The sequence below is a fragment of the Panthera uncia genome, chromosome B1, assembly GCF_023721935.1.
Source record: "Panthera uncia isolate 11264 chromosome B1, Puncia_PCG_1.0, whole genome shotgun sequence".
Classification (NCBI taxonomy): Eukaryota; Metazoa; Chordata; class Mammalia; order Carnivora; family Felidae; genus Panthera; species Panthera uncia.
The window spans coordinates 193784474-193797897 of NC_064811.1; the positions used below are offsets into that span (position 1 = coordinate 193784474).

The following is a 13424-nucleotide window of genomic DNA, read 5'->3' on the forward strand; positions in this document are numbered from 1 at the left end:
TGGACTGCTTTGGTCCCGGGTGAGCTTCAGATTCACCCAGGGCTTTAAGAAGAAAGTTCATAAATACCACAGTGGGGACAAGGCAGCTTCAGACTACATGCCCTAGGACGGCTCCCAAGAGGAGGGGGTCTTTCTCACCCATAGCTATAACCAGCTCTGAGCCAGACCTGGACCTGATGCCTAGAGGGCATCAGGATGGCTGTGTGCTCACATCAAGTTTGCTTCACCCTTTAGGTTTGCAATTAACTTGGGGTGAGTGGGCGTGGTCTGTGGGGTAAGAGACACTGGCATGAAGCATCAGGAAACACGTCATATTGTCATCACTGTACTATTACAGGAATTGCAGCCGTTGCTTACTTGTACCTATGGCTGTGTCCTGCAATCCTTATAAAGTGGACGAACACACCTTCCCACCCAGTCTCACCGTGCTGCGAAGCCTGCCGGCCATGAGAATCTATTATCTCCTCTTCGTGTTGCCCTTCCTGTTCTTGATGCCTGTTCCAGGTAAGATGGGTCGGGCGGTGATCCGGTTGAAACAGTTGCAAAGAGGTCAGTCCCTCCCCATCCTCCAGGGAACTTTAGACCAAGGAGATTTGTTGTATGGGAACAGACATCACCATTTTTTTTTCTGTTGAGAATCATCAGGGACCTTGAAACAGTTTTCTCAGTCTTTTCTGATCCACTCCTCAGAGACTACATAGCTCACAAAGACCACTCCTTCATGGAAAGATGGTTTTACTTGTTCATGAGACATAAAGAGAATGATACAAAAACCTTTAACACCAACAGGAAAGATTGATTTAACCTGAACTCAGAAGCACAGACTCCCAGTTACTAGCTTGCTGGTTCCAAGTAGAGTCTTTGGGCCTCTTGAGACCCAGGGGACCACGACCACCCCGGCCCTTGGGTGCTCCCAGTAGCCACACCCCTTCTGCATGGCCACCTCGGTGGTCCTCGGCTGAGCTGTGGCCCATAGAAGCCCAGTTGACTGGTTGCTTAGTCCTTCCCCTACTTTACTTCTCATTTTATAGAAAAAAAAAAGGGGGTAATAAAAAAAAAAGATACCCTAAAATAAAAGAAAAACAAAAATTCCCTTGAGTGACCAATAGTGATTGGAATAATATTTTATTTAAAAAGGAAATTACAAATTGGCATCTACCAAATCCTAACCAGTATCTTTATACCATGTGTTTTCTCATTTCTTAATCGGAAGAAATGTGTATGTTCACCCCATGAGGTATACAACTAGGATTATAACTGAATTCACTTTCCAACTACCCGACCCTAAATAGAAGTGTATATTGAAGGCAGGAGAGGCTGGGGGGGCAGGGGGTTGGGGCTTGGGCGGGGGGGGGGGGGGAAGTACAAGAAAGGTAGCAGACCAGTTATTTGGGGCATTCCAAAAGCCCTGTGCTTGGACCAAGCCTTCCATGTGTCCTGTTTTTTTGCTACAGGAAATGGAGGAATTATAAGCCTCCTGCAGAAGCAGTTTTGCAGTTTGAGAAGCGGCCGGTGTGCTCTGCTAACCTGCCTTCCAAAGGAGGAGCAAATAGGCCGATGCTCTCTCAGCGGCCGAAAGTGCTGCCGAAGAAAGAAATAAAAAATCCAGAAACGCGATGGGAGTGTTGTAAAGTGTTGTGAGATGCCTCCTGGAAGTTTGTAGAAGCAAAATCAAATTAAATATTTTTCTCAAAACAATTAGGAGCTTGATTTTTTTTTTAATTCTGGTTATTGTGGTAATTGTTACCAAACTGATAGCTTAGAAAGTGTTACTGGACTCACCTTTAATTCAAACACAGGAAAATCTGGAGGAATCCCCCAGGGGACCTGAGCTTATTTTCCAAGGGTTATCAGATTTGATTCCCTTTTTTGCAAATTATGTATCCCAGTGAAACTGGACTGCCTGTTTTCCCTGAAATATTTCCTTTGCCTTCCTGTCACCGGTGCCTCTGCTCTGGCTGACCACGTCGCTGGCATGCAATCACCCTTCTGCAAACTTCAACCCATCCCCCCCGCCCCCCACCCTAGGCCATTGCAGATCCTGCCTCCTTCTTAAAAAGAGTGCCTCTTTCCAGAAAGAATAGGAGATTTCCTCTGATTCACTGCAGGGTTCTGACCCAGTGCTCCTTCAATGAATCTTGCTTGATCTCTGCATCCTATACATTTGCATATTTCCAATCTCCATATTTGGTTGCATCACTCTTTAAGGGCAAGGACATTGTCTTACTCCTGTCTGGAGCCTCATAAAGTGCCTGGAGCACAACAGCTGCTCAGACGGTTTAGTGAAGTACATTCCAGTGGCTTGAAGTTGCTATGGTTTGAACAGTGTTCTCCCGACAGATGGTTGGAACACATGGTTCCAGGAGATGGAGAAGCAGGCCCATCTTCCCCATCACCAGCCCTATACAAAGGCAAGAGAACCCGGCTGTCAGGAAGAGGGGAGCAGACTCCTACAGAGAAGAGCCTGGATCCCACTTCCCATCAAAAAAGGATGAACAGCTGTGGGAACTGCCCTCCTACAGGATGCAGCTGGGTAAGCAGACAGAGATGCCAGACTGCTGTTCCAGACGCTGGACAGTCAGCAGTGTGAGACTGTGGCTGCGGAGGCCGGTGAGAGTCTCCAGTCTCCTGCGGGAAGCAGGTTCCAGGCCAAAGCACAGGGAAGAAGAAGCCAAGCAGACCAGAGATGGATCAAAGTTCAGGCAGCCCAAGACCCCTGCATTCCTGGCATGGAGAACCAGAAAGGGGCATCTGGATGAGGACAGAGCTCCCAAGTGCAGAAGAGGACTGTCTTGAATCTTGGCCAGAGTGCCGGGCTCAGCACCTTGGGGTTAAATTTGGCAAGCTCAGAGGAAAACAAAAATACCCAACAGGGATTGGATGCACCATTCTAGGAACACACACCAGTCTGGAACACGTGCATTCCCACCAGCAGGGTGGAGACAGTCCTCACAAAGGGATGGCATTTGTAGTCCTCCTCTGGAGCCCTAGTGTGAACTGTTCTGGAATTACTCTGGGTGGTAATGATATGTCAATGCAGGTGCACCAATTTGGCCAGATGTGGATGAGGAGGCTGTGTGAGTGTGAAGACAGGGGAGATGTGTGAAATTTCTGTACCTTCTGCTCAGTTTTCTATGAGCCTAAAACTGCTCTAAAAAATAAAGTCTATTTTAAAAATAAGGTAAAAATTTCTAAGCAACAAAAAGCTAACAAAATTTCTCACCAGAAAACCTGCACTATTATTTTTTTTTCTTTAGGCAGAAGAATAATGCCAGATGGAAATTTGGCTCTACATGATCAGCTAAGATTCTATGTCAAATGAAGAGACCGTCAGCTCCTTAAAAAATAAGATAAGAAGGTCACCTGGGTGGCTCAGTCGGTTAAGCGGCCAACTTCGGCTCAGGTCATGATCTTGGGGTTCATGGGTAAACCCCGCATCGGGCTCTGTGCTGACAGCTCAGAGCCTGGAGACTGCTTTGGATTCTGTGTCTCCCTCTCCCTCTGCCTTTACTCCACTCATGCTCTCTCTTTCTCTCTCCCAAAAATAAATAAATATTAAAAAAAAATTTTTTTAATATGATAAGATACACGCTGTCTATAAGAAACTTATGTGAGATATCAAATGGAAAGACAAAGATAGATTAAAAATAAAAGAATGGAAACAGGCTAAGGAAACATTGATCTAAAGAAAACAGAATTAACTATGTTGGCTAATTGCCTATAAATCAAAGTAGATTTTAGAAGGAGTATTACCAGGAATAAAAGGGGATATTTTTCCCAGTCATAAAGTGCTTAATTCACCAATAACATATATTACATAATATAATACTAAATTAGAATGCTCTTCATAACAAAATCCCAAAAGTCTTAAAGGAAAACTGATATAAAGGGGAGGAGAAATTGACACATTAGCAATTACTAGTAGATACTGTGACATTTCATTTGTAGTGAAAAGAAAAAGCAGAAAAAAGTATCAGTAATAATATATAGAAGACATGAACAGTATCATGCAGTGTGACCTAACTGAAATTTATAGGACACTCTGCAATAATCACAGAATCCTCTAAAATGTTATATAATACAGCCCATACTGGGCTATAACACAAGTCTTAAAAATCAAAACAATTTAAAATTATTCAATGTATACCATAGAGAGACACACACTGTGTCTGTCCACAGTAGAATTTACAAAGGTATCAGTAACTGAAAGATATCTGGAAAAATCCTCAAAAAATGCGGAAATTAATCAACATGCTTCTAGTGGGTAAAAAGAAATCACATGGGAAGTTAGAAAATATTTTAAACCCATCAAGAATGAAAACAACGTACCAAAATTTGTGGGAATGTAATTTGTGGGAATGTAGCTTAAACAGTGCTCAGAGAGAAATTTATAGCATCGAATGCTTTTATTTTATTTATTTATTTTTTTAACGTTTTTTATTTATTTTTGAGACAGAGAGAGACAGAGCATGAACGGGGGAGGAGCAGAGAGAGAGGGAGACACAGAATCGGAAGCAGGCTCCAGGCTCTGAGCCATCAGCCCAGAGCCCGACGCGGGGCTCGAACTCACCTACCGCTAGATCGTGACCTGAGCTGAAGTCGGCCGCTTAACCGACTGAGCCACCCAGGCGCCCCATAGCATTGAATGCTTTTATTTTTTTATTTTTTTTAATGTTTATTTATTTTTGAGACAGAGAGAGACAGAGCATGAATGGGGGAGGGTCAGAGAGAGGGAGACACAGAATCTGAAACAGGCTCCAGGCTCTGAGCTGTCAGCACAGAGCCCGATGCGGGGCTCGAACTCACGGACCGCGAGATCGTGACCTGAGCCGAAGTCGGCGCTCAACCGACTGAGCCACCCAGGCGCCCCAAATGCTTTTAATATAGACATGACTAAAGCCCACAAATTAACAATGTGAATGAATTTCTACCCTAAGGAACTAGAACAAAGGGAGGTAAAACCAAAGTAAAAAGGATAAAGGTGAATAAAATGGACACATAGTAAAAAAAAAAAATTTTTTTAATCTTCTCTTTGAGAAGATTGTAACATCGTTAGCACCAAAGTAGGTTCATTAAAGGGGGAAAGAAATAGAAGTAAATCACAGGATGCCTCAGATATACACACTCCCTTAAGGCAGACAGGAAAACGTGAAAGAACATTTGGGCATCTCCGCGTGATGTGGACAGAGTCTCCACCAGGTGGCAGTAATTCACACCTTCATCATTACCTCCTGCAAGGTCAGGCCACAGCCTCTTTGATTTCTCCTGCATTTAAGATATGCTGGGGTACCTGGGTGGCTCAGTTGGTTAAACGTCAGGCTTCAGCTCAGGTCATGATCTCACAGTTCATGAGTTTGACCCTGTGCGGGGTTCTGTGCTGATAGCTGGGAGCCTGGAGCCTGCTTCAGATTCTGTGTCTCCCTCTCTCTGCCCCTCCCCTGCTTGACTCTGTATCTCTCTCTCTCAAAACTAAATAAATATTGAAAAATTGAAAAAGGAAATAAGATATGCTGCCAAAAGCAGCTGTATATTCAATGCAATCACTATGTAAATTCCAATGGTCATTTGTACTTTTTCTTTGGAAAATGTCTATTTGGGTCCTTTGTCCATTTTTAAATCAGGTTATGTGTAATTTTACTATCAAGTTGTATGTTTTCCTTACAAATTTTGGATGTTAACCCCTTATCACATATGTGGTTTGCAAACATTCTTTCCCAACCTGTAGGTTGCCTTTTCCTTTTGTTGTTTCCTTTGTTCTGTGTGGTCATTAGACACATGAAACGATGCTCAACGTCACTAATCATCAGGAAAATGCAAAAACACAATGAGATATCTCCTCACACATGCTAAAATGGCTAGCATAAAAAAATAAAAACAGATGTTGGCAAGGATTTAGAGAAAAGGGAACTCTGGTAAACTATTGGTGGGAATGTAAATTGATATGGCCGCTATGGAAAACAGTACATGGGTTCCAAGAAAGAAAGGAAAGGAAAGGAAAGGAAAGGAAAGGAAAGGAAAGGAAAGGAAAGGAAAAGAAAGGAAAGAGGGAAGGAAGGAAGGAAGGAAGGAAGGAAGGAAGGAAGGAAGAAAAGGAAGGACGGAAGAAAAGAAAGAAAGAAAGAAAGAAAGAAAGAAAGAGAAAAAGGAAGGAAGAAAAAGAAAGGAAGGAAGGATGGAGGGAAGGAAGGAAGGAAGGAAGGATGGAGGGAAGGAAGGAAGGAAGGATGGAGGGAAGGAAGGAAGGAAGGAAGGACAGAAGAAAGGAAGGAAGGCAGGCAGTCAGGCAGACTATATGATCTAGCAATCCCACTTCTGAGTATATACTAAGGGAAACAAAACCAGGACCTTGAAGAGATATCTGCACCCTCATACTCACTGCAGCATTATTTACAATAACAAAGATATGGAAACAACCTAAGCATCCGTCAATGGATAAATGGATAAAGAATTGTGATATACATACAATGGAATATTAACCAGCCATTAGAAAGAAGGAAATCCTGTCGTTTGAGACAACAGGGACAACAATGAAGGCAAAATGCTAAGTGAAATAAGGCAGACACAGAAAGGAAAAAGACCTGCATGCTGTCACTGATACATAGAATCTAAGAGTCGAATACGTAGAAGCAGAGAGTAGGATGGTGATTACAGGGGCAGAAAGTTATGTAAGACAAATTGGTCTAGCGATCCTGTGTGCAGCATATGAGTCTAGTTCATAATTTTATATTGAACCCTGGAAATTTGCTAAGAGAGTAGATTTCAGGTGCTCTCACCATACACCTGAGAGATGGTAACTATGTGAGGAGATATGTTAATTAGCTTGACTGTAGCCATCATTTCTCTACATGCATATAGCAAATTATTTTCTATACCTTAAATATATACAATTTTTATTTTAAAAATTAATGGAAGCATACATAGACTGAGGAGTATGAAATGGTGTTAGTAAATACAGATTTCCCAGCTTACTGAAAAATATGGTCTGCAGCAGTCACGTGTGTTTTTATGATCCGATGAATAATTCGGTCTTATTTCCAACTTTATCAAGTGAGTATTTTTTAAAATATTTAACATTTATTTATTTTTGAGAGACAGAGCATGCGCAGGGGAGGGGCAGAGAGAGAGGGAGACACAGAATCCAAAGCAGGCTCCAGGCTCTGAGCTGTCAGCACAGAGCTCAGTGCAGGGCTCAAACCCATGAACCATGAGATCACGACCTGAGCCGAAGTTGGAGGCTTAACCAACTAAGCCACCCAGGCGCCCCTCAGGTAAGTATTAATGAGGAATTTGGTTGGCTCCAGCAAAGCTTTTGGAGACGTATGTAATATGGAGGAAAAGGAAAATAAACACTAAATGGATCTATGCTTTGAAAATAAAAGTTTAGTTTTTCATTAGGAAGCTGTATAGACACCATCAGGGACTCAGACCCATGAGACGTTGAGAGAAAGAAAGGTCCTTTTCTCTACCTTCTGAGGTTCTTAGCTGGGACCTAGGAAAGTAAATTTGTCTGACAAAAAATAGATTGACCTAATGGGACACCCGGGTGGCTCAGTCGGTTGAGTGCCTGATTTCATTTCAGCTTGAGTCATGATCTCACGGTTCATGGGATCAAGCCCTGCACTGACAGCATGGAGCCTGCTTGGGACTCTCTCTCTCCCTCTCTCTCTGCCCCTCCTCTGCTTTCTCTCTCTCTCAAAATAAATATAACTTAAAAAAAATAGATTGATGTGAGAAAAATATAATTTACTAACATGTAGCATATGCATACATGTGGGAGAAACTCAGTGATGAGTAACTCTGAGGGGAGATTAGAACCTGGGACTTATAGAGCATCATAGCAGAGAACAATAATGCAGAGAAGTGAGAAGACAAAGGAAAAGGAGTTTAGGATTTTAGGGTGCAACGTGGGAAGGTAAGTAACTATGTTATGTTAGCCAGGTTTGTTATGTGGGTGCCTCTCAGCTGTCTCTGGGCAGGTAAATGTCTGGAGTCCTCAGTACAAGTCTAGGCTTGCTTTCGGGCAAATGGTAGGGGAGAGCAGAGAGTTGTGGGCTTTTGTTTTGACATCTGCTATTTCTCAATTGCCTTCAGCTTAAAATAATCTTTATGTCTAAGTGGCATATTTGGGGTGGCATGTTCTGACGTCCTATGGGGACAGACAACGGCAGGAAAGGGATGCCAGAGGGACAGTCTGGAGGAGGAGGTGATGGAAAATGGGGGTCATGTCCCTTGCTAATTTTCTGTTTCTGGCAGTGACTCACACATCTGCCCCATCCATTGTTTCCAGCATTCACAAGACTTTGTCACATACAATGGCCTTTGGGGTTTGGGATCTGAGCAGATAAACAAGGCAAGTACCACACTGAGCCAGAAGGAGCTGGTGCAGGAACGCGGATCCAGACGTGGTGAGGGACGCTGGCAGCCTGAGATCAGGTACAGTATCAGTTGAGCACAAGCACCCTGGGAACCTAAGAAATACTGGAAAGGGATTTACCGACCTGCATTTCTGAGGGCTGGAGATTCTGGTGTGTGATTCAGATGCAAAAGGAAAGGCTGATGCCAGGAGGTTGGGGGATTTGGCTTTGTGCCAGTTTCATGAACTTACTGGGATGTTACTTGCGGAGTGCTAAGCACAGTTCTGGGCACAGAGAAGGGGGTTGACGGATTGTAGCTATTGTATTACTCTCATTATCATTATCACGATGATTATCACGATAGTTACCAGATAAAGGAGTAAAAAATGCATGAGTTATTTAAAAGCTTTAAAGCTCTCTTTTCTCATCTTTTTAAAAAAATTCTTTTCTTAATATTTCTTTCTTTCTTTAATTTCTTTATTTATTTTGAGAGAAAGAGAGCACAAGCAGGGGAGGGGCAGAGAGAGGGAGACAGACAATCTGAAGCAGGCTCCAGGCTCTGAGCTGTCGGCACAAAACCCGACACAGGGCTCGAACCCACGAGCCATGAGGTCATGACCTAAGCCAAAGTCAGACGCTTAGCCGACTGAGCCACCAAGGCACCCCTCTTTTCTCATCTTGTAGGGTAGATATCCTATAGTGTTGTTATAACTATAGAGACCAGAGGAAACATATATTAATTTTAAAGACTGCAGTCAATTCTTTTTTACTGAGTCTGCTCAGCCACCTCTTACAGAATTGGCCCTAAAAAAAGAAAATCCTCCTTGGGATGGACAGGGAAGGACGATGGAGGCATTATGTGTGTAGAGTGGATGGTTGTGTAAATGAGCAAACAGAAATAGGAAGGATCGCTCTACTGTTCCCACCAGAGGCCACTGCCAGGGCTCCAGGAAGCAGCTGGGAGGGGTGTGGCTCAGGTGTTCCAGAAGACAGGCGGGGCTCGTTCTTGAGTGGCCCCGTCATCTTTATTCCAGGAGGTCAAACTCAACTCCAGCCTGTAACCAGGGCAGCAGAGCTGGTCTCAAATGATGTGGGAAAACCATTTGAAACAATGAATTGTTACCTGGCAACGTTGCCTGCACTCTGCTTCTGCACATGGCAAACTGTGTATTCCAGACACGTTCTGCCAGGCCCATGCCAGCTCCCACCAAGAGGTGCAGTCTGAGTCCCCCTGCCCTGGGACCCCTCAGGCCTTTGTGACTGTGTCAGCTGAGGGAGCTGTCAAAGCAGTGAGGGGCCACTGAGGGGGCCCTGAGGTCACAAAGCCACACCTGGCTTTCCCTTTCCCAGGACACACGCCATGGGAGTCCCAAGGCCCTGTGTGACAAGGCTGGCTGCAAAGTGTGGCTTGAGAGACCACGTGGAGAAACAGATGCCCAACAGGCTCCAGCTCCACCAGTCCCTGCGAGGAGCCTCCCAGCCCAGGTGCCAGGTGTGTGCACGAGCCACGAGATGGTTCCGACCTCATCTGCCTGCCAACTCGTGAGCATTTCTTAGCTCCAGACATGGAGCTGATCCTGCTTTATCTCTAGGACCATGAGAGAGAATGATGAAATAATAATTTCTGAAGTTTATTTATGTATTTTGAAAGAGAGAGCGCAAACAGGGGAGGGGCAGAGAAGGGGGGGAGAGAGAATACTGAGCAGGCTCCATGCTGTCAGCACAGAGACAAACGTGGGGCTTGAACCCACAAACCACGAGATCACGACCTGGGTCAAAATCAGGAATCGAACACTCAGACAACAGAATCACCCAGGTGCCCCAAAATAACAACTTTTAAAAGAGCTAGGTTTGGGGCTGATTTGTTTTGCAGCAATAGATAACAGGACACCTCTCCTTCCCCTCTTTACACCCACGTCCCAACCGTGTAATGCATCAATGGTGACATTTTTCCACTCTTTGCTGAGATGCCTCCATGTGGCCTCAGAATCTTTCTCAACACAGCCCTCCTGAAAGATTTGGTCATTGTGGCCAACCAAGCTCTTTGATTTTCCCGGACTGGAAGGCCTTTCACTTATCTTCCAGCTATGACATTCTATTAATTAGACTGTCACCTTCCAAGCAAAGTGAGAAATTCACAAACTACAGGAAAATAGATCCTAACAGTGTTAATAAACACTAATAGAGAACATCTGTCATAAACTCATGCCTTCACGAATACTAAGCGGCAACAAGGGGCCAGAAACTCTGATAGGCGGCAGGAATGGAGACAGATGGCCATCAGCCAAGAAAGGTCTAATCTTATGATCAGCAGCATATTGCGTTGCGTCTAAGCCTGCACTGTCTATTACAGTAGACACTAGCTGCAGGCAGCCACTTAAATATAAGCTTTAGTTAAAAGTTAACAGAATTTAAAATTCAGATCCTCAGTCATACCTGCTCAAATGCTCAGTGTGGCCAATGGCTGCCATGTTGGACCCCACAGACGTAGAATACTCCCATCATGGCAGAATGTCCTGTGGGATAGCACTGGTCCCACTGGTCTCATCCCAATCCTCTCCCAGTGAGACACAACAGGGGGGCAGAGTTACAGAACGTAAAGAATATGGAAACTCCATGTTCTTTTGCAGAAAGGCCTGCATCGTGCCCTTGAATGCTTATATTTACACAGTATTTATAAGTTGGCATCCCACTTTCCCTACTTGGAGAAAAGCTTCCTTGAATAAGTGGTTTGGATTCTCAGTGCAAACCCACTACTCCATTTCCTATGGCTTTTTGTTGTTGTTTTTGTCAAGGTAACTTACGTCTGAAACTATGAAGTCTTAGTTTAGTACTTAAAAATTATATGTTGTGAGCATACAAGGTGTAGACCAAAGATCCAACACCTGGGTTTATTTAGTGAGCTACAGACAAAATAATGGAGGGTTGCCACCTTGTTGTAGATTGTACACACTTTTATATTTATTCACACAAAAGCCCATGATGCGTCTGCTAATGTCCCCTCGTCTGAGGGTCCCTGTGCTACTTGGTGCTTTCCCGACACATATGAAAGGGAGTGAAATCACACCCTCAGAATCGTCCCCCCGTCCCCCAGAGCTTCATCACCTGATGGGCCACATTAAGCTTTATCAATCTCTTCCTCATCCCCACAAAAATTACTCTGCGACAACTTGAAAGGTATCTTACAGATCATACTTTCAAACATTAAGCTTAAAACCCTTCAGTAGCTTTCCTTACCCCAGGCATGAAATCAAAACCTGCATTTTTTTTTCCCTATGTTCCCTGGCATTCAAGATTTCCCTTGACTTCCAAAATCCTCATTCTACTTCTAGTTTAAATTTTTCATTTTTTGCTCCCAGTTCTGAATCACTGTTCATGAACAGCCACAAGCCTGTCCTCCTTTTCATCTCCTGGGCCACAGTTGTCATCTTGATCTAAAACCTCAGATGCCTTGGGTGCCTGGGTGGCTCAGTCGGTTAAATGTCCGACTTCAGCTCAGATCACAATCTCACAGCTTGTGGGCCTGAGTCCAGCATCGGGCTTTGTGTTGACAGCTCAGAGCCTGGAGCCTGCTTTGGATTCTGTGTCTCCCCCTCTCTCTGCCCCTCCCATGCTCATGCTCTGTCTCTCTCTGTCTCTCAATAATAAATAAACATTAAACAAATTTTTTTTTTTAAACCTCAGATGCCTCACATCCCTTTTATTCTTTATTTTCAGCCCATTTTAGTATCGATTGGCCTTGGTCTGATTTTTTTTTAATGTTTATTTATTTTTGACAGAGAGAGAGACAGAGCATGAGCAGGGGAGGGGTAGAGAGAGAGGGAGACACAGAATCCAAAACAGGCTCCAGGCTCTGAGCTGCCAGCACTGAGCCCGACGTGGGGCTCGAACTCACAGAGTGTGAGATCATGACCTGAGCTAAAGTCAGATGCCTAACCGACTGAGCCACCCAGGTGTCCCATTGGTCTGATTTTAAATGTGATTTGGCTCTACTGTTTACCAGACTTTTATCATCTTCTTTGTGGGCATTTTCATTTTCTCTAAAGTTTGAGGTTTTACCCTATAAAATCTATTAATGTTTTATTTAAGTCATAACATTCCTACGTGTCTTCTTAGGACTCTCACATGGGAGGAATACCTTTCTGGTTTCAGTAGCAAGAAGAGGGTGGCGTTTCTATGTGAATCATGAACTAATGGGCTCACGCTCCAGTCTAAAGCGAACCTTTCTATTTTGGTCCACTTCTTTCTCTTCCTTTCTCATGGATGACACTGTCCCCTGCTGTCCCTCTTGTCCCCTCTATTGAATCCATAAAAACTAAAAACAAACACACCGTTTCTTTGACATTACGTCACTGATCAGCTGCTACTTCTTGTCTTTGCTTAGTTTCTCAGCAAAGCCCTTTGGAAGGAGTGTCTAGTCTGTCTCCACCTCCTTCCCTCCTCCTCTGGGGGCCTGACACCACTCAGGTCTGGCTCGTGTCCCTCCTCTCACCAAATGGCTCCGGTCAATAAGGGATCACAATGCGTCCCATGCGATCTCGCTCAGCCCTCCCTTGGCACCTTGTTGATCTGACCCCTAGTTATGCGGCAAAGGGCAGCTGCTCTTAGGCATCCCTGCCTGGAAGGACAGCCAGCAGACAGCTTGGGAAGTGTGGAGGAGACAACTGGAAGGTAGGTGGTGTTCAGGAGAGAGCCATCAGCAGCCAAAGAAGGGGTGGGAATTATGCATAATATTTAGAGAATTAATAAAAAGGATGGCTTTCAGTGTACAGGTGTAGGAGACAGGACAAAAGCTTGCAGCCTATCCTTTTCTTTTTCTTCTATTATTATTGCTATTATTAGTATCATTATAAAAGTACTGTCACTGGGGCCAGTAAAAGTAAAAAGCCTCAGAGCTACTATGTAGATTTAAGTGTGACTTATTTATTTATTTATTTACTTTTAATGTTTATTTATTTGTGACAGAGAGAGAGAGACAGAGCATGAGCGGGGGAGGGGCAGAAAGAGAGGGAGACACGGAATCCAAAGCAGGCTCCAGGCTCTGAGCTGTCAGCACAGAGCCCGACACTG

General features: G+C 44.2%; 1 protein-coding gene across 1 annotated transcript; it reads left to right on the forward strand.

Moving 5' to 3' along the window:
* The first annotated feature begins 355 nt into the window (after nucleotides 1–355).
* LOC125924028 (beta-defensin 103A-like) lies at nucleotides 356–1690 on the forward strand. Its single transcript, XM_049632666.1, has 2 exons — nucleotides 356–504; nucleotides 1455–1690. Exons 1-2 carry the CDS (start codon nucleotides 366–368, stop codon nucleotides 1598–1600), a joined length of 285 nt encoding a protein of 94 aa, XP_049488623.1. The 5' UTR covers nucleotides 356–365; the 3' UTR covers nucleotides 1601–1690.
* Nucleotides 1691–13424: the final 11734 nt, after the last annotated feature.